This window comes from Balaenoptera physalus (assembly GCF_965194825.1).
Source record: "Balaenoptera physalus genome assembly, chromosome: 20".
Lineage (NCBI taxonomy): Eukaryota > Metazoa > Chordata > Mammalia > Artiodactyla > Balaenopteridae > Balaenoptera > Balaenoptera physalus.
Genome location: NC_138901.1, coordinates 63,197,649 through 63,219,383, shown reverse-complemented (window position 1 = coordinate 63,219,383; position 21,735 = coordinate 63,197,649). Strand labels below are relative to the sequence as shown.

Below are 21,735 nucleotides of genomic sequence, written 5' to 3'. Positions count from 1 at the left end.
TGACCATCCCAGAACTATTTTGTTTGTTTAAGTTAGCGTTGTATTACAGAGTAGGTAAATATGTTATTTACTTCAGTTTTATAAGATGTGGATGCAAACATGACTAAGACAGCATCACTGCCGCTCAAAGAGTTCACAGTCTTACAAAGAAGCATAGTTTAAATAATGTGGTTCTGTGGGAAAATACAAGCATTTACAAGGGACAGAAATACCATAAGGGAGTGAGTGAGTATTTGATTCTGGCTGGGATGGGCAGGCTCCCAGGGGAAGTGATGCCTGACCAAGAATTTAGAGGAAAGCATAGGCATTTGCCAGGTAGCCAGGCTACAGGGGGGTATCAAGTCAGAGGGAATATAGCAGATATGAAAGCGTAGGGACCTGAGACAGTAGGGCATGTTCAGGGCACCACAACTGGTTTCATGTCGCTGGGAGATAAAGGGAGGGTGTACTTTTGAAAGATGAGGGTAGAGTAACGGGTGTCGGGGTGCAAGATGATACACCAAGAACTGGGGACTTTATGCTAAAGGTAGAAGGGAGCGGCGGGGAGCTTTTAAGCAGAGGTGTGATAAGGTTGCATTTGCCTCCTTGATGGGTGGAATGGGGGAGGGGTTTGGGCAGCAGCAACACGGGAAGCATCGAGTGAGTTGGAAATTAGTGCTAGTTTATCCTTGTGTGAATTAACAGCCTGAATTAAACAAGTGCCAGCAAAGATAAGAGAGAGGCAAGATTAGAACAATGTTAAGAAGATGAAATACACACAGGACTTGATTTAAATATTTTCGACTGTAAAAGAGAGTCATAGTTGTACAGGATGTATCTCGGGTTGGTATCTTGTCCAATTTTCATGATGAGATACATGTTAATTGCATAACAGTTTATGGGATTAAGAAGATGACTCATCAGTTTCAAAACTCTCCAGATAAGTATGTAACTGTTCTGTAAACTGAAGTGGGTCACTGTGGCAGTGTTCACAAACTCAGCCTTTGTCAATTGATCCATACATATTTTGGGAAGTCAAACATCTTTTCTGGGTTTATTCTTCACCATTTATTTATTTATTTATTTATTTATTTATTTATTTATTTATTTATTTATTATTTATGGCTGCGTTGGGTCTCCGTTGCTGCGCACGGGCTTTCTCTAGTTGCGGCAAGTGGGGGCTACTCTTTGTTGCGGTGCGCAGGCTTCTCATTGCGGTGGCTTCTCGTTGCAGAGCACGGGCTCTAGGCATGTGCTTCAGTAGTTGTGGCTCACAGGCTCAGTAGTTGTGGCTCACGGGCTCAGTAGTTGTGGCTGGCGGGCTCTAGAGCGCAGGCTCAGTAGTTGTGGTGCACAGGCTTAGTTGTTCTGCGGCATGTGGGATCTTCCCAGACCAGGGCTTGAACTCGTGTCCCCTGCACTGGCAGGTGGATTCTTAACCACTGCACCACCAGGGAAGTCCATTCTTCACCTTTTAAAAAGGGGGGTTGAGCTTGATCTCATGTGCATTTCTGCTCTGAAGTCATCCTATGCAATTTATTTTCCTTCATACATCCGCTTCTGTGTGCTCCGGGTTGTGCCAGGTTTTGTAGTTTATAGAACTATGACTCTTGTCTTTGACAAACTAGTTTTGTAGGAGAATAACTCACAGCGCTACTACTGAAAGGAAGCAACGTGTAAGAGCTGATGTGTTTACAGTACAGCCTATAAACTCACTCATGCATTCATTCCCTGTTCTCATGATGTTTGCACTCTACTGGAGAGACAATAAACCAGTTAACAAGTAAACATACAGTCGACTAAATGGTGGAAAGTGTCACAAAGGTCCACAAACCAGGGAAGTGTATGTGTGGAGGGTCTGATTGACTATTTCACATGATGTGATAAGAGAAGCCCCTCTTAATCGAATGAATGAGAAGTGAGAGCCCCTCGGAAGTGAAGAGTGAGTGAACCATATGGTCTGTGTAATGTAGGAATGTGGGGAAAAGCGTCCCAGGCAGAGGGAACAGCAAGTGCAAAGGCCCTTGGGTGGGAGTAACTTGGCTTATCTGGGAAGAGTGAGGAGGCTACTATAGCAAGACAGGTGTGAGGGGGGAGGCGAGTCCAATGGTGGAGGGAGGGGAAGGGAATTCAGGGCCTTGAAGGCCATTGTTAGGGCCTGGCTTTTCCGCCGAGTGAGACAGAAAGCCATCAGAGCGTGTCAGTGGGGGTGTGATATGATTTGACCTGGGTTTTAGAAGCATCACTCTGTTATGTGAAGATCAGGAGCAGAAGAAGGGAGAAGAAGGTTAGGAGGCGGCTGCAGTGATCCTGGTGGGAGGTGACTGTGGGCTGGACCAGGTGGTATCAGTGGAAGCGGTGAGAAGTGCTGAGGTGGTGGCATTTACCATATTTATCCTGATATCATCCGTTTATGGAGATGGAGGAGACTACGTGAGACATCGATGGAAGAAAATCTAGAATTTGGTTTTGTTCCCATTAAACTGAAGATGCCTGTTAGGACAGCAAAGTGGAGGCGTCAAGAAGGTAGTTGGATAGATGAGTCTGGAGTTCAGAGGGCAGCATCAGGCTGAAGATATACAGGCGGGATCTAAAAGCCACAGCTTGGCTGTGATGGCCAAGTTAAAGGCAAAGAGTAAGTTGGATGGAGGTGACTGGGCATTAGGGCGCTGGGGGTCTAGAGGAGATGAGGAGAAACCAATGAAGGGGACAGAGAGGAGGACCGGGGAAGTGGCAGAAAACTAGGAGAGTGTGGTGTCCCTGAAACCAAGGGAATAAACTGTTGTTGAGAGTGACCAGGGGTGACCTAAGATATTGAATGAGAGCTGAGAATTGGCCAGTGTTGAAGTGATGCAGCACATGGAACCTGCCATCCTGCTCGTAATTTTTTTTCCCCATTACATACTTTTCACTGCAAGATTTAGTGAGTTCTAAGCGTTTTTCACATAAGGCAGTCATTTATTTATTTATTTATTTTTGGCTGCGTTGGGTCTTCGTTGCTGCACTCAGGCTTTCTCTAGTTGCGGCCAGCGGGGGCCTTCGATGCGGTGCACCGGCTTCTCGTTGCGATGGCTTCTCTTGTTGCGGAGCACAGGCTCTAGGTGCACAGGCTTCAGTAGTTGTGGCTCGCTGGTTCTAGCGCACAGGCTTAGTTGCTCCACAGCATGTGGGATATTCCCGGTCCAGGCCTCGAACCCGTGTCCACTGCATTGGCAGGCAGCTTCTTGACCACTGCGCCACGAGGGAAGTCCCCGATAAGGCAGTCATTTCTGAGGTAAGTTTGTCCTTGTGACTGGCATGCATATTTATTATTAGCGGCAGTATTCATCGTGGAGAATGTTGTTAAAGCGTCGTCTTCACCGCCTCCGCCTCAAAACTTGCTTATTCTTCTACTCATTCATCCAAGAACTAATTCCCAAAAAATACTTACGAAGCGCCCGTCCTATGGCAACCCAGGTTTTTCCCGAAGGTCTGATTTCTCACGCGCGGGACTGTGCCTTCCTTCCTCGTGACACCTGGCCTCAGCGTCCCCGCAGTGGGGTTTTTCCAGCCTGCAGGGTCCAGCCGCAGTTCTCAGCGTCCGCCCCTAGAGGCCGGAAGTCGGGCAGCGGGCGCGTCCCTCCCCCGCCTGGGAGGGAAGCTTTGGAAGATCCAGAGCGATATGCAGATGAGGTGGGCGGGCGGTATGTAAATGAGGTGGGCGGGCCTGTAGGGTGGGCAGCCCGAGTCGAGGTGGACGGCCTGCGTGGGGGGCGGTATGTAGATAAGGTGGGCGGGCGGTATGCAGATGAGCGGGCGCGGAGCGGCCGGCGGTCGCGGGGACTGGAGGCGCCGGCCCTTTCTTTGACTGGAGCGGACCCGCCGGACGTAGCCGCCTCGCCAGCCGGAGCCGGCGCGAGCTGCCGCGCGGTGGACACGCCGTCCGAGGCGGCCGGTCGGCCGCTGCCCGAGGCCGCAGAGCATGGGCAACCACGCGGGGCGACCCGAGGATCCCGAAGCAGGTCGGTGCGGCGGGCGGGGGTCGCGGCACCCCCTCCCGGCCGGGCGCCCTTCCCCCACCGCCCTGGGCCGGGGCCGCGCTGCCCGCGGGCGCCGAGGGGCGCGGACGGCCAAGTTCCCGGGCGTGAGTCCCGCCTGTGGAATGCGCGCCGGGGGTGGTGAACTCACCTGTGCCCGCGCCGCAACGGGGAAACGCCGCCGGCTCACCTGGCGCCCGGGCCCGCGGGGGGGGCGGGGCGGGGGCGGCCGAGGGGCCGGGGTCGCCCCCGTGGCCGCGTGGGCAGTTCGTGCGGACTTTGTGGGCACTGTCCGTGTGCGTGTCACACACTTTCCAGAGTCCTGTGGAAGGTGGCGGCCCATCAGCAGGTCTGTTAACTCATCCTCAGACCTGGGGCTGGATTGTGACTGTTTCTTACTCAAAATAGCCAGTGCTTATTCTGGGATACCGGCGCTTCTCCAGCTTATCAAATTTTTATTTGCTCAGAGATTGGGCGAGCTGGGTGGAAGGCAGCTGGCCTCTGGTTTTCATCTCCTGTTGGTCATCCTGACCTCCTGCACAGAGTTAGATGCTGCTGACCACGGGGTCGCGTTTACAAACAAAACAGAACATTTCTGTACTGCCGCACACGCAAACGGGATTTCCTTTAGCCCCCAAAAGTGCATCTTGGCCGGTTGGGGAGAGATGGTCCAGCTGGGACTGGAGTCCTGGGCTGGCAGGTGACGGGTCTGTGTTTGTGGGACAGAGTCAGAACTCGAAACACTTTTTCCAGCGAGTGGTTTTTAAATTTGAATTTGAATGAGGAAATGGAAGCTCTGAGAGGTGCAGCGACTTGTCCAGGTGACTTAGCCCTCGAATTGGAGGCAGGGCCGTTAATTAAGACCTGGGTCTCTTAGCCTCGGGTCACTGCTCTTCACTCACCTTGGCAGGGAGGCCAGGCAGGGCCAGGCCGCATCCTTGAGGCTGGGTGGTGGTGGGTGCCTCGCTGGCAGCTGTGGGACATTGGACTGATATGACAACCAGGGTGGAAAACTTTGCCACACAGGGAGACAGACCGCGAAGAAAAACTCTGGAGATGGGGTTACTGCATTGATTACGTAGCGGTGACTTTCTAAACTACACAGCGCTTATCCAAACTTCTTTGGGCAAAATAGCCAACATTTGCAAATTAATGCAGATTTGCCTATGTCATAAACAGCCCTGTGATAAGCTATTAGGTGAAGGATATGTAACATTTTAAAAACACCTCTCAGTAGTACACACTTGGCTCTGTGTATTATTTCTTTAGTGTCAAAACTGTGAAGAGACTGTGCCCTTTGTTAGAGTTTTTAAGAGTTATTCGGGTGCTTGTGTTCTAATTTCTAAGTGACCTTTTTATTTGTATTTTATTTTTAAAATAAATTTATTTATTTATTTATTTATTTTATTTTTGGCTGCGTTGGGTCTTCGTTACTGCACGCGGGCTTTCTGTGGTTGTGGCAAGCGGGGGCTACTCTTCGTTGCAGTGCACGAGCTTGTCACTGCGGTGGCTTCTCTTGTGGAGCACGGGCTCTAGGCTCGCGGGCTTCAGTAGTTGCCCCACACAGGCTCAGTAGTTGTGGCTTGTGGGCTCTAGAGCGCAGGCTCAGTAGGTGTGGCGCACGGGCTTAGTTGCTGTGCAGCATGTGGGATCTTCCCGGACCAGGGCTCGGACCCGGGCTCGGACCCACGTCCCTTGCACTGGCAGGTGGACTCTTAACCACTGCGCCACCCGGGAAGTCCGACCTTGCTTTTTAAAGCGCTCTGATGGATAGGAGATGAGAAGGACACTTTATGCCAGTGAGTTATTTTATTGCATTTTTCAGAGTGCAAGTAATTTCAGAATGGGAACTCAGGCTGATTTGCCGCGAGTAAAGATACCCAATTAGAAAGTCTTAGTAAAGATTATAATGCTAGACTGTTGTTGGCTGAAAGTGTGTGTATAACTTTAGGTGATCTCCATGCTGAGAGGAAATGCTATAGAATGCGCCAATGAGATCCCGGAAATGAGAGTTTCGTTAAAGATTAACGAACCCTCAATCCCCTCTACCACCTCGCTCGCAGGGAAGCGGTGGGGCCTCCCACTGGCAGGTGTGGTGCATCGGGCTAGCACCAGAGCCAGTGCTCTGGCGGCTCATCGGAGCAGGGCCCAAGGGCGGGCGGTGGAAACAGGTAGACGAGGCAGAGCAACAAACGCCCGAGTATGATTTTCACACCCGTCTTCTGTCCTGTCAGTTTTGTCCTCTGAGGCGCAGACCCTTAAGCAGAATCAGGAACGAAGGAGGGTTATCAGAGGGGAGAGGGAAGGGGTGGGAAGCGGGACCGGGCCTGGAAAGCCTGTGGGCCATGATGCAGACGCAGCACCTGGGGAAGGAAAAGGAGGGAGCAGCCGGTGTGGGCAGAGAACCGTGCAGATCCCACCAAGTCCTGGCCTGCTGCCCGGAGCCCCCAGCAGACCGCCCAGGAGAGGAGCCCCCGCTCGGGCAGTGACGGCCAGTCCTTGGTCCTCTTGCTGGAGGCGGCCTGGGAGGAATGTGCCTTAGGCCCAGGAGCCAGGCTGAGTCCCAGCGGCACTGACAGCTGGAGCGTCAGCTAACCCCCGTCCTTGCAGCTGAACGCCAGGGTCTTTGTCGAATGGAGATCCAAGTGGCGCACCTCCTGGCTGACTCCCTCGGATCCCTGACCTCGGTTACTCAGACAGGGAGGGGCTATGAGAGGGTAAATGAGGTAAAAGCCCCATCTCCAACCCCTACCCCACCCCAGCCCCCTCTGCGGGCAGGCCTGAGGCCGAAGGCAGTTCTCAGCTGCTGCTGCTTTTCTAGCCTTGGAATTGGCTGCTGTGACAGCAAGAGTCTCTTTTGTGGGGTCTGCGATCCTCTGAGATGAGTCACTTTTGCTGTGGTGTTACAGTATGGACAGGAGAAATGAATCAAGCAGAAGGCATGAAAGTTTGCACGGATGAGGGCAGCTGGAATCAGAACGTGTTGACCACACCTCTTACTTCCTGAAAGGTCTCAGTTAACAGTCTTTCAGTTTCCAGCCAGGTTGTTGGTGCCTGCAAGTCGGAGAGGGCTGCTGTGTATAGTCGCGCAGGTTGCGCACTGTTCAGAGGCAGCTGGGAATAAAGAAATGAGTGGGCCCAGGTGGGGTTGTATCACTCCAGAGGAAGGGGTGCCATTTTGCCATTTTATGTTCACACAAAGGTACCCAGTATGCTAAAGGAGGCGTTAGTTTCTACTTAGGGTTAGAAGCTTAGAAGGCTTTTCCCAGTCTCACAACTAGCTGATATCTGCTTCCTCTTTGCTTTAAATTTGCATGTATGTGTTTAAACAGTGGCTACCAATGATGGGAAACAAAAGTAAAAGCTTCTACCCATACTCCCTCAGGTTCCACTCAGTACTGGTTATAGTTAATGCTAACTGTGGTTAAAGACGAATCCCAAAATAGCCCCTTAAGACAGTAAAAGTTGATTTCTCGCTCGTGCCCCAGTCTAGAGGGAGGTGGGGGCCGTCCGGGGAGTTGTATGGTTCTTAGAGGCTCAGGCTGGGGAACATCATCTTCAGGGTCTGGCTCCCCGGTTGTGCTGGCTCTGGTGGCGGTCAGGAGAGGGGAGAGGGCATGAGGGTCCTGCGGGGGCTGGCGGGGCCAGGCCTGGACCGGGTACCCGTTGTCCCCACCCGCATTCCACCGGCCAGGCTCAAGGCTGGAAGACAGCTCATTCTCAACCACATCTGTGTCAATATTTTCTTACGAAATTTTAGTCAGAAAAATGGAAAGATATATATAGTTAACAGCCATAGACCCACCACATAGAGTCTACAATTAGCATTTTGTTACATTTGCTTTATCCTTCTATTCATCCTGCTATCCATCTGTCAGTCCCTCTTATTTTTTGATGCATTTCAAAGAAATGGTGGTTATCTCTGTAATTCTACATAATATGCTATACCTATGCTATTTCTTGACTTATTAGCTTTGAAGGCTGTCTACTAACCGTCACTGTGAAAGGTGAGGAATTCAGCACATTTTTACTGCTGTCTTCCTCTCCTCCCCCAAGTCGTGCAAGTCATACTGAAATTTCCTAAATCTATTGTTAGTAAAGTGTTAATGGTGGAATACAGTTGTTGGTGTTTAGCTGTTCACTGTAAAATTCTTTTAACTTTACTATATGAAATTTTCATTCAAAAAACAAAAATACTAAGGAGATCTTTTATTATTTACCACTTGTATTTCTTGACGGTAACCAACTTTAAACAGTGTCCTTGGCTAGGTAAAGGAGGATATGCTGTCTCTAAATTTCTTCTGCCTTTTCCCCTACATCCTCCATACCCTATCCTGGCCTACTCTCAACCTTTATTTTTACATGGCTAGAACATTCTGTTTCCTAATCAGTATCATTAAATCTTCTGTGCGTGTTTGTAGGTTGATTCTAAAAATTGAAAACCAATCAGCATTTAAAATGTTAGGATCCCATGTATATTATGTGCTGGAAAATCAGGTAGTGCATTTAGATGTAGAAGAGAAGGAAATGCAATCTTAGGTCATTTAACTTATAATCTGTGACAGACAATATTACTTTAAAGGAAAAATAGAACGAGTAAGGAGATTGGAAAGTAGTATAGTTATTTATTGATACTTTGAAAATTATCTTAACATGGTTTTACCCTCTTATCCACCTTCTCGATTTTATGGATTGTTGCAGAGAATTCATTTTCTTCTTAGAGACACAAGGCTTGGTGGTTGAGAGTTTGGGCTCTGGAGCCAGACTCCGTGTTCAAATCCCAGTTTTGTCACTTAGTAGCTCTGAGACTTTGGGCAAGTGAGTTAAGCTCTAGAAAAGGGGATAGTAGAACAACCTACCTCATAGGGTTGTTGTGGTCATGAATAGGTTGAAACACATGATGGGTTAGAAAAGGCTCACACATCACAGAAAGTGCCCGGTAAGCTTTAGTTACTATTCTAGGCCTTCTGACTTAATGTTTCCGTTTGGACTTGGTTGCCTTCTGGTCTTGTCTCACTCTCGGGTGAACCCACTGCTTCTTGAATCCTTTTTCTCTTTTCCTGCATTCCCTTTGCTTTGGCTGGAATATTTCCTGTGATTCTCTCTGTTGCTGAACTTTTATATATTGTATCATCTCTATGTTCACCTTTTTCTTCCAGTTTTCCTATTGACTTCTAAAATTTCATCAACTCTGTTTTCTATTTCCAATTTTTTTGTGTGTGCTCTGTTTTATCTTATTCATTAGCAGTTTGGGGTTTTGAGTTAAGGGAGGAGGGGAGTGGAGTTGGTAGGAGGGCTTGAGCAAATGAGTTAGTGGCTTCTCTTGTCCTTAGTTTTAGATTTCAAGGATTCATCAGAGTTTTTACAATAGTCACAAAGAAGAGACTATAGCATGCATTTTTCTCAGATGTATTTTGTTCCATAGAAGAATTTCAGAGTGGAACTAGTATCCTGAGAGACATACTTTGGAAAATGCAGCCTTTTAGGATTAAAAAGATGTATATAGCAAAGATCAATGATAACGCATAATAAAAAAAAAAAAGGTGAGAATATCAGATATATTTGTTACTATAATAAATGTGAATGGGTTAAACTCACTTAAAAAAAGAGCCTCCTCCTCTAGATTAAAACAAAAAACAAAATATATATGCTGCAGAAAAGCATATTCCGATGTTAGTTTGATTCTTAAAATTAAGTCAATTAAAGTTGTGAATAATAAACGAATTCTAAAGAAAGCTTTCAATTCAGCATCTTGTTATTCTATATATAACTCAAGTAAAATTTAATAATCACTATTTAAGGGTGATTTATTAATCACTATTTGATTAGTATTTATTAACCAAGTTTTCAAACTTGGTTAATAAATTTTAAATATTTTAAATTGTGTTTATTTAATATATTTAGGTACCTGTTAAAGTCTGACTGACAAACAAGTCCAGTTTTTAGAAGTCTTATACATTTAATAATTATTCTTAAAAATATAGTGTTTCTTAAGTCCTCTTATACATCCCCAAACACTCACACATTCTCTCTTTATATGTGTGTGTATATAGATGCACACTTTCAATTACACATTTTAAATTAGAATCTTGAGGCTGATCGGTAACTCTTGGTAGGTCCAGTTCTCCTAAACATTAAAACACGTAATTCCAAAATGCAGGTATTTCTTAATACATAGTACTATTACTACTTGTTTAATTATTTTGAATATTTCTCTCCTTGATTCTAACCTCTCAAATTAAAATATGTTTACTTAAGTGTTTTATTCCAAATAATAAATGGTATTGGGATTTCATCCCATATAATTTTGGGGTTGCCTTCTCAGTTTGCTGAGGTTTTTTAACCAACAGAGATTTCTGGCAGGAACAGGGACGGGATTCTTAACCATACCAGCGAGAGCACCTTTTGCTGTGGTTGGGGCACATTCTTGAGCAGTTGGGTTTGCGCCCATGCAAAGATAATCCACATGTGATGCACTGTCTCAACCTTTATCTGAGGATATCTCTCTTATGCCTTCAGCCTTACTGACAGGGTAGAGAATTCTAGGTTCAAAATCCTTGTAATCTCTCTGTGACACTAACTTCAAAACTTGAAGAAGGAAGTGGTCATAATGCCCATGTACCTTAGATTCAAATTATATTTTACTTAATTCCTGTAGCTCCTGACAGGAGTCTGAGACCTCCATTTAAACAGCTGGCCGTATCACTTGATTAGGGTTTGCATGTCTTTGGGACTTAAAATATGTAAACGTTTTCCCATCTGACTCAGAAGACCTTTGACTTGATACAACTCTGCCTGCTTTTCATAACACTTTCTGTCCCTTAAGGCGGTGTCTTTCTTGATAGTAAAGCAAAATGTGATTTAATTGTGGCTATCGCTCATGCCTCTGCCTGGCTTACAGCTGACTGTAGTATCAGTTAAAGACACACACCACAGAGTACCTTAAATCAGACAGGACCTTCTTTATTGATAAAAGTACAATTCAAGGAGAAAAAGTAGCAGTTACAAAATGCAGTATACTAACTAGCAAAACCATGGAAGTGATTAAAGCAAAAGCTATTAGAAATGCCTAAAAAAACTCACATGTGAAATGAGAGACTTCAACCTGTGTCTTACAGTTTTTCTAGATTGTTCGTGGAATGGTTAAAACACTGATCTGTTCTAGACCAGAAAGAAAACCTTATTACCATCTCTTAAGGGAAATTTTACTGGTCACTGTGTGATTGTAAGGCAATAAAACTGTAGGAATAAAAATTGAAAATTGAAAAACTTAATCCATCTGGGTACAGCATGGTGTGACTATAGTTCATTATAATGTATTGCACATTTGAAAGTTGCTGGGAGGGTAAATCATTTTGTAAGTGTTGGTGACCAATGGTAACCAGACTTACTGTGGTGGTCATTTCACAGTGTGTACAAATATCCAGTCATTATGTTGTATACCTGAAACTAATATAATGTTGTTTGTCAATTATACCTAAAAAAAAAAAAAACTGCTTGGAAATTGACACAAATGGGAACTGAAAACTGTAATTCACATCATTTAGAAAAATAGTTATGAAATACTTCATAAAGTTACAAATAGCAAGCAAATTCATTTCTCTGAAAGCTTTTGTTATCATAAATGAAGTGCAGAAAATTAGAAAATAAACAACAAAAGATATCTGGGAAAACAGGAGGGAGTTTTTTTAAAGGGGCAGAAATTAATGAAGTAAATTATGACAGCGTCTGTTCCCCCTTCTCCTACCCTCAGCACCTGGCAGGTGGCCTGGCACATGGTTGGCACTTAGTAAATATTTGTTAAATGAATATATGAATTAACAAAAAAGAAAAAAAAAAACTCTAGAATTGAAAAATCTAAGAGTAGGTCCTTTGTTAAAACAATGAAGTAGATAAAGCTGTAGTTAAATGTAGAAAAAAAACCCCACAAATACCCCAAATTAGTAATGTAAGAATGTGTGTAATCAGAGATGTGGAGATTTTTAAAAAGAGGAAAAAATAGAAATTTTTGATGAAATTGAAATTTTCTAGGAAAATGAAATTACCAAAATCAATTCATGAAGTAATGAGATACTTGGGCAGAAAAATAATCTTGGAAGACATCACAAAGTGACTTAAGAAAAAAAGCTCCAAAAAGAATCCTGAACCCAGATGGTGTTACAGGCAGAGTTTTTCGAAGATCAGAAAAATAGAATTTCTGTGCTATTTAAAGACGTCTAATGTATCGTTTCCCAAAGATTATTATATTACAGAAGGTGCAGATAATGGTTTAAGGTATATACTGATGACTAGTTCTTATTTTGATAATTAAATTAAAATGTGTTAGAAAAACTGTAACTAGTTCATCGAATCTGTGTTGCTTAGGACAAGGTTAGGTTTAAAAAAAAGTGAGTCGATATTAAGTTTATGCAGGAAAATATTAAATATATAATAGGACAGGTAAATGCAAATACAGCTAAAAATGCAAAGGTGATACTCAAATAACAGAAGCTTGAAAAATGCTCCAAAGAACATAAAAGATGGAGAGCATTTCAATTTATTTTGACAGAAGCAGTGCTAATACTATCAACGCTCCTCCTGATACCAGAGGCTGTCAGAGAGAGAGGAAAAAAGAAACCCAGAGGACAGTATGGAGTGCACATCCCGGCTGAAATATAAGCCAAATTTACTCCAGCGATGCCTTTTTAAAATATTACACCCACTGGTTAAAAAAAAAAAAAAGGTTCATTCCAAGAATACAATAATGGTATTATATAAATAGAATTTACAACATCAGTAAATTTAAAGAGGAAAAAAATTCATCTTACTGTATGTCAGTAGTGCATTTAATAACACTTAACATCTACCTCATAAACATTTAATAGGAATGAATGGATTCTTTCTTAAGATAATAAATAAAATGGTCTGAAAGCCACACACACCATGCTTAACAGGAAACTAAAAACATTCCTTCAAAGGTCAGGAAAAAAACAGTGGTGCCCATAGAGGACGTTGTTTTCAGATAGACTAGCCAAGGCAGTAAGATTTTTTTTTTAAGGTTTATTAAAAATGAGACAAAATTAGCATTATTTATAGAGACTGTAATTCTTCTGTTATAATAGCCAAGAAGGTCAACTGAAAAGCGATTAGAACTAGTGAGAATACAGTAAGGTAACCAGCTTGGAAATGCACATATATGTGCCTATATGCGTGAACATGCGTCTACGTGCGTCCATGTGTGTATGTAGATGTGTGTAGGACAGTAGCTTTCTTTACGTTAGTGATAACCAGAAACAAGGGTTTATTAAAAGGTCGCATTCATGGCGTGAGCCTGGGGAGAAATGGGTGGTGCGGCCCTCCGTGATGAACCGCAAGCTCTCCACTCTGAGCTGGGTGCCCGTGGTCGCGAGATGGATGTCCCCTGTTACACGGAGGAATTGTCCTTCACATATTACAGGTTTTAAGCTCAGAAACAGTTGCTGAGTTTTGTAAAATGCCTCTCGGGCATCGCTCTTGAGATTATGATTTTTCTTTGTAGGCAGAATAATGTGATGGATTTGAAATTTTTCACCTTGTAATGACATTTTCAATCAGGTTTTTCTTAAATCCTCCTCTTGGAGAAAAAAGTTTTTTAACAGGAAAGGTGAATTATCAGTTAAAGCTTTTCTTGGTCCCTTGTTGCCTTGTATGTGAAAAAGGGTGTGCGTGCAGGGTTCTCTGCTACCTTTAACGTTCTGTGACTTTGTTTGGGGATGGAGGAGACTGGGATTTCACCTGGGGAGTGTGCTGCCCGAATGTGCTTTAGGTATGAGGTTTCTAGTCTGTTGAATCCTGTTTTACTTTCTTTAAGTGTTGTTATGGCTCCAATCAGCAGAGACCAGACTGTGTAGTAGTATCATAGAAGCAGCATTAAAACATGGAGAATTTCGAAGGTTTCCGTGTATCCTTATGAAGACCTTGATGGCAGCTGTCCCTTGTATTGCCAGGAAATTTTTGAATTCTCAGGAGAAAGTAGGTTTGATATTTCAAAATTAATGCGGTTGGCCAAATATTTAAAATTGAGATTAAAAAAATCATTTAATGTTATGAAATTCAGAAAAGCTTCTTTCACAGAAAGAGTTTTTCTGCATTCCAGACCACTACAGAGATAAGCCAGATATCCTGAGCTGAGGACTCCCTGGGGGGCTGGCCAGGACATTGCCCCCATCGTCTCCTTCCCTGCGTGTCACAGAGGCCATCCCCCGTCATAAGTCAGATCTATTCGTAAATATTCTCTTACCAATGTCCTTCTGCCCCTGCTCATTTTGTAAAACCCGTGCTCTGTTTCTCTAGTCTTTTCTCCTTTACCCCTTATCCTCCCTCATTTCCAGCTGCTTGTTCCAAATTAAACCTAATTACGATGAGTGTTAAGATTAGGGGTTATGATCAACTTGGAAAGTAAAGTCATAAGTTTTGACCTGAAACTATATCCAGGAAAAAACCAGTGCCAACCACCTTCAGAGCCCTTGAAAATCCCCTTTGTTTCATCTGCCAAAGAATTCATCTCCTTCCTCTAAATAAATGGTCCTGCTTTTCTCTCTGGCACCAGTAGCCACATTAAAAAACAAAACAAAACAAAACAACTTGGAAGGTTAAGTTATCAGCAGTCTAACCTTCTCTTCTGATTTATAAACAGATAAACAAAGAGCCTATTCATAGGCTCATATGGGCATAGAACGATCATGAAAATTATCTGCTTGTAGTTTTATTTTGGTCTCTTCTCTTTCTTCAGTCTGAGTGCATTACAGTGTGCCAGAGTTACGTGGAATTACATGCTTGCAAGCTAGACCAAAGATGTGACAGAATAGTGTCTTTTTGCAGGTTCACAATGTTGGGGAGGGGTGTGCCTTTGTGTGTGTCCCTCACAACTTTCCTGGCATCCTAATCTTCTGTGGCTTTCTGCTTTTGTGCTTTCTGCCTTGGTAGGGATTTTCAATCAGTAATTCTAGGCAATTAAGAAAAAAGAAAAAATGAAAATGAAGAGATAACAGTGATTCCATTTTAATGAAATCTGTACATTAAAACAACCTCTTTTCTGTAATAAATTCTGGTATCCAGAGTCTTACGCTAACCACTTCGGATCCAGAATCATCCCCAGAAGTGTTACCAACGTCCTCCTTTTGTTTACTCAGGTCGTCACTGTCCATGTCAGTTCTGTACCCAGCCTTGACTCTGGGGTGCCCTGGGGCTCCTTGATGGCTGTGGTCAGTCCACACGGGGTCATGTGCTGGTCACACCCTGGACTCCCCCCGCCACTTATCTCTTGCCGCAAGTGTGTTCTCACGCACCTGGAAACCAGTAACCAAAGCTGCCAGATGTGTCTAAAGCAGAGGTGCTTCTCCTGTTGATGAAAGAGCGTGAAGTTTAGGGCACAGACATGTTTACCATCTCTGGAGATCTCTTCTTGTTCCCGGTTAATGACAACACCGCAGGAGGCTGAAGGGCTGTCCAGGTGAGCCTTAGCCGGGGCCTCAGTGCGCACCTGTGTAGTCACGTGCCGTTCCTGCCTAAGGCGTGTCCTCTGTGTCCCGTGACCCACCTCCCGTTGTCCTTGCCCCTTTCCTGGGATGCTCCTGTCACAGGACTCACAGCCCGCCGCGGGTCACCCTGCCTGCCACCGTCCCCGGTTTACTCTTGTTATCGTCACCGTCAAAAGTGCCGCCATTGGGAAGATAAACGATACCTTTAACCTACAGCTCATCCTCCCAGGCCTCAGCTCGGATGTGGCCTCCCCAGGTGGACCTTTCCCCACCAGCCCGGGCAGGCTCCCTTCTCCCCCTGGGGTGGGGGGTGAAGATTCTTTGTGTGGCTGCTGAACGCCCCCCTGGGCTGGGCTGGGCCGGGCTGAGCCGCCGGGGTTTGTGCGAAGTAGAGAAATGTAGGCTTCTTTCCACAGAGGATGGGACGGAGCAGGGCCAGACCGGGAGGAGTGAGAGAGGAGACGCTTAGGCGGCGCGGGGCCGGGGAGGGAGGTGAGATGGAAGAGGAGGAAGGGAGGAAGAAGCAAGGGGACACGGTCTGTGGGGGGGGGTCACTGGTGTGATCCTGGGTACCATCCCTGAAGGAGTTCTGATCCCCTCTTCCCCTCAAGGCTGTAGCATCAGACTTGAGTGCTTCAGAAATGAGACAGTCAGTGTGCACCATGCAGGGAGGGGGTTGATTCTACACGGATTGCGTGAAATAAACTGCATCTTCTCTCGGTGACAGGTCGTATATTAGACAGAGCCCTGGATTCAGAGACAGACCCTGGAGGTTCATTTCTCCTTTTTTGACCTCGGTGGGTTTTCACGTTGGTCAGATGAGAGCCTGAGCTGCATTCGTGACGCCCCTTCCACCTTTTAGAAGGAGTGCATGATTCCATGGGATGCTTTGGAGATGCCAGACTAGAAAGCATGTTGAGTTTCTAGAGTACTGTTTTTTTCCCCCAATTGCAGGCCAGAAAGGAAAACTTCCAAATAAGGGTGCATGAGCTACTCTGGGAAACAAAGGGAAATCATACTAAAATACAAGTCTAGCCTTTGCCTTGGCATGAAAAGAATGCAGACTGCTGACTGACCTAAAGGTTTCTGTTTTATTTCATATTTAGGTGAAATGGGCAGCTTTGACCATTATTCCCAAAGAAGTTGCTATTTAGACTTTAAAGATGTTTGTGTAACACCGAGTGGATTATATTATCCTTGAGAGCCTCGTGCGCACTTTTATCTGTGAAACTGCCGTGCTTCATTGTCTGTGTATCAGGAGCAGTGCCTGAAAGCCAAATTTAGAAAAAATTAATCTAGGCCCATGAATGTTGACAGTAGACATTTAGTCAGCACCCCATCTGATAACCGTCACAAGCATTGCTAGGTCACTTCCCCACAGTGTAGCCGTCTAAACAGAAGGAATGGTTCAGTGATTGTGGTGATTTGACTCACTGGGTAGTGCCAGACGGAACCGTCAGGATTACACCCAAGGATGAGAAGCATGTGATGTCTAGGGGGATGAACAAAGCCGAGTGCAGAGTTGTGTGTGTACCGATTATGTCTTTGTGGAAGTACGGTACAGAGGATGTGGATGGGCAAACCTCCTTTACTTACGGAGTGTCTGGAAGTTTTGGGATGGGGCCTGAGCTCCACATGTCATATTTCCCTCCACTCCCTTTGGCTCCTTACTTTGCCTTTCAGACCTTTATTTACCTGTGTGGATCTCTTGGCAGTTGAGCTTTTGACCTCTGATTGAAGAAATAATAAGACGAATTAAAACGAAATAAGACTTGGGATTTCCCTGGTGGCGCAGTGGTTGAGAATCCACCTGCCAGTGCAGGGGACACGGGTTCGAGCCCTGGTCCGGGAAGATCCCACATGCCGCGGAGCAACTGGGCCTGTGCGCCACAACTACTGAGCCCGTGCTCCACAACAGAGAAGCCACCACAATGAGGAGACCGCGCACCGCAACAAAGAGTAGCCCCCGCTCGCCACAACTAGAGAGATGCCGTGCGCAGCAATGAAGACCCAACGCAGCCCAAAATAAATAAATAAAATAAATAAATTTATATATTAAAAAAACGAAATAAGGCTAAATTAAAAGAAAGATTATTTTAAGATCAAATAATTAAATGAACACACTACACACGTGTAATGAGGTTATAATGGATAGTTCTGGTTGCTTCCGGGGAAATAGGCCTCGAGACAGAGATCTGTGTGCAGCAGGTTTATGGGGAGTCCCCGTGGAAACAGTACGTGTGAGGGGGCCACGGAAGTGGGGTGGCAGAGGGGGAGTAATGCAGTCACAGCCGCTGTCCGTCAGTCCCGGGGGAGCTGGAGCTGGGACGGTCCTGACACCTGTCCCACATTGAGGCCGGGTGGTCAGACCTTTGTCATCCGCCATCAGCCGGGGGAAGGCCCCAGGGGAGAATCTGTTTCCTGGCTTTTTCCGGCAATCTTTCATTTCCTTTACGAATTCTGCCCCAAAGGGAGCCCTCTGATGTCCTGAAAGCAGATGAAGATCACGCGGAGTTTTCTTCCTTAAAAAGTTCACTCGCGGGGAGCTGGCTGCACGCTGACCACAGGTCCTGCCTGCACAGGGCCCGGCTGACTCAGGAGGTCAGCACGGGGCCTGGCTCGCTCTGTGCCCCCCGCCCCGGGACACGTGCGTCGGAGGCCGGGCGGGGAGGCCAGGTCACTGCCTGCCCTGCAGAGTCGCAGGCCTGGTGATGCCTGGCAGAGTAAGACATGTACTTCTGGGCCCCGGTTCCCGGCACAGAGCCCCGAGACCAGTGGAATTTCTGAGTGATGGGGTGAGGGGAACGTCTTTTCTTACTTGGAACGAGCTCCTTCTCTCGTACCTGAGGGATCTGGTGGCAGAGGGACCAGCGGGCAGTGGGTCGGAGGCTTGGGACCCCTGGGGCGGGGAGGGCGTGTGGAGGGGCTTCACCACCAATGGCCAGGGGTCCCATCAGTCTTGCCTACGTAGTGGAACCTCCCTAAACTCTTCACGGTGGGCCGCGGAGCTTCCGGGCTGCCGAGGGCGTCGAGGTGCTGGAGGGTGTGGCCCCTGGACGGGCTTCTCTTCCATCCAGCCGTGCTGAGTTGTGTCGTCTGCAATAAACCGGTGATCTGCCTGTTTGCGGAATTCAGTGAGCGGCTCTAGCCGATGATCAAAGCTGAGGGGGAGGCCGTGAGACCGGTGGTTCATAGCCGGTTGGTCAGAAGTACAGGTGACAACGTGGGACTTGTGACAGCACCTCGGGGGGTGGGGGGGAGGCGACCTTGGGGACTGAGCCCTTACTTTAGCCTGTGGGTCCCGGGTTAAGTCCAGGTAGTTAGGGCAGAATTGAGGCGGCTGAGAGAGGCGGCCGGAGTGGGGAACCCACCCCTCTGGGGTCGGCTGTCGGGGCGAGTGCAGCGGGGAAGCAGGGTTCCTTCTTTCCAGCCAGGGGCCTCCCCACCTCCTCGGGCTCAGCCTGGCACCTTCGCTGTGGGCTCGGCACCTCCATCTGCAGCGCCCCCCGGAGGATGGGGAGCCCCCAGTCGGGGCCAGTCATTCCTGGGCTCCCGCCTCTAGCGCCCTCGTCAGACGTCGGAACCCTCCCTCCTGCCTCTGCGGCGGGCCGGCCCGGCTTGGCTCACACGCCTGGTGGTGCTTTGCCAGGTAATTGGTGATCCCTGAAGTCCGTTAACCCTGTTCTTTATCTCAGGTAAATTTTCTCCCGTTGCTCTCTTCTTGCCACCTGGCTTTCCTGCAGTGCTTGGGTGGGTCTCGCTAACCGTCCTCCATGTCTCTCAATTTAAAAAAAAAATTGTATTCATCCCATTATCCTTTTTCTCAGGATTTGGAGTGACTTTCCTTAGCTGGTCTTCTCACTCACGGACTGGTTTTCTGTCTTGGGCAGTATTGCCAGGCATCGGTATTTAGCACCTGAAAGCAGTCTTTCCTGAGGCCAAGTTTTCCCCTTGAAGGAAGGTGTTTTCCTTTCAGATCTTACTGAAAATAGGGAAGGGAGACTTTGCAAAGATGTGTTTCCCCACTGGCCTTGCCTTGTAATCTGGGAACCATGACCGATTTGCTTCCGAGGGGGTCAGTGCTGCTGCCGGCCTTCAGTCACCCACCTCCCTTCTGCCGGCTCTCCTGACCGAAAAGAACACTTCTTACAGGTCCTGGGGCTTCTCTGACCACTGTCAGCTCAGGTCCTCGCGCGGGGAGTGTGCGCTGGACTGCCGGACAGGGCGGACAGCCTGGGCAGGGGTAAGAGGGAGGGCTGGATGCCTGGGAAGGATAGGCCCCAGGCGGCGTCCCCACAGCCTTCAAACAGCCCCTTCGGCATCAGGCCGCGGGGTTTGCGTCCACGTGTGGGTCGGACCACGCAGAAAACAGAGCTGCACCGAGCATGGCAGGTCGAATAGAGAATAGTCCTTTAATAAGTTCAGCCTAATTTAAAGTATATTTATTCCCTGTGTCTTATGCAAACGTGCAAATTCCTGCAGGTCCCTCAGCGTGTGTGTACGCTGTTTCTTCTTAATATTCAACAGCCTGGGCTCTGGAGCGAGAATTCCTGCATTCTTATCCTGGCTTCCCTATTTACCAGCTGGGTGATCCTAGGCTAGTTGCTTAATTTCTTGTTTTGTTTTTCTTCTCTGTAAAATGGGGATAATAGCACTTCCTTAAAGGAATTCCCAGAACAACGTAAGGTTCTTAGAACAATGCCTGGAAGGGGGAATAAGTTCTCAAAAAATGTTAATAAACATTAACAAATAAATTAGCAATAAACTTTAACGTCTCAGTAAATGTTAACCCCTCCTCCTCTTCTTTCTCCTCCTTCCTCTCATTTTCCTACTTATTTTCCATCGTTTTCCTTCGGGTAAACAGTGGTTCGTTTATCCCCTGATGTTGGCAGAGTGTGTCCCCTGCTGCCCTGTCCCACCCTCCCCTCCCCTCCCCATGCCTGCCCCAAGGTGCTTTTGGCGTGGTCAGGAGTGTATTAGTTTCCTATTGCTGCTGTAAAAAATCCACAAACTTACGGGCTTAAAAGAGCACAGATTTATTTGCCTATAGTTCTAGAGGTTAGATGTCTACAATCAAGGTGTTGGCCAGGCTGCATTCCTTCTGGAGCCTTCAGGACAAATCTGTTTCCTTGCCTTTTCCAACTTCACCTGCATTTTCCCTCAACCTTCAGAGTTCCTCCTCCAGCCTCTAGTTCTATGGTCACATCTCCTTTTTCTGTCTTTGACCCTCCTGCCTCCCTCTTATAAGACCCTTGTGATTATATTGACCCCCTAGATGATCCAAGATAATCACCCCGAGTCAAGATCCGTAATCTCATCAGTCCTGCAAAGCCGCTTTGCCACGTGACATATTCCCGGGTGCCGGGGGTTCGGAGTGGGCATCTTTGGGGCATCATCGCGTCTACCACGGGGAGGAAGACACACAGTAAACCTTGTTACGGTGCACTCCCTCCACAGTGCTGCCCTGAGCAAAGAGGTGTGGAACCCAGACCAGGAAGCACTATTTCTTCCCGGGGACACTGGGGAGGTTTTCACAGAAGAGGGACATCCGAGTGAGTCTTCCGGGATGAAGAGGCCTTTTGGGGGCGGAAGGGCCTTTCGGCAGCGGGCGCAGCACCTGCCAAGAAGTGGAGCTGTACGAGAATGCAGCCGTGTTGAGGGCTGGTTCGCTCTCTGTCGTTGCCAGAGCATTAAGGGGGGATGGGAGGCAAAGATGTGGAGGTTCAAAAGGCAGTGAGTGTGCTGTGGTCAGGGGTTTAGAATGTATCCCGTGGGGAGAGGGGAGCCAGTGGAGCTGTTGTGGTGGTTTTTTTAAAAATACAAACGTCTTGTCTGATTATGTAAGTAATACGTGCTCATTTTGTAGAAAATGAAGAAACTAAAGAACTGTGTCCAGACAATAAAAATCACTCATAATCCTCCTGCCACTCAGAGATCAGGACTCTTGACATTTCTGTGTGGTGTGGTTACTGAGCCTTTTTGATGCGCACTTTCACACAGTTAGACCGTATTGTGTATTCAGATTCACATCCTGACTTCTTTACTTAACAGCGTATCATAAAGTTTCTTGGTGTCATTAAATATTCCCAAATATTCTTAACATCTCCGTGATATTCTGTTGTATGTATTAATGTGTCTAAGTTTCTGAATATATCCTTAGACTAAATTATTAGATAGATATTTACTTGGCCAAGATATAAGATCATTTGTAAACCTCTTGATAGGTATTCTGTGTCCTTTCG

At 46.7% G+C, this 21,735-nt stretch overlaps 1 protein-coding gene across 5 annotated transcripts in view; it reads left to right on the top strand.

Annotated features, from left to right (window-relative positions):
* The window catches only part of SPECC1 (sperm antigen with calponin homology and coiled-coil domains 1), a 252,987-nt gene that overhangs the window by 111,962 nt on the left and 119,290 nt on the right, over nt 1–21,735 (top strand). The window contains exon 1 of one of the 5 annotated variants that reach the window (XM_082441035.1): nt 3,772–3,980. The exons of the other annotated variants lie outside the window; for them this stretch is intronic. Within the exon in view, the coding sequence (XP_082297161.1) occupies nt 3,941–3,980 (40 nt within the window). The 5' untranslated portion in view covers nt 3,772–3,940. Of the gene's footprint in view, nt 1–3,771; nt 3,981–21,735 lie in introns of those variants that run through there. 5 annotated transcript variants of the gene reach the window in all.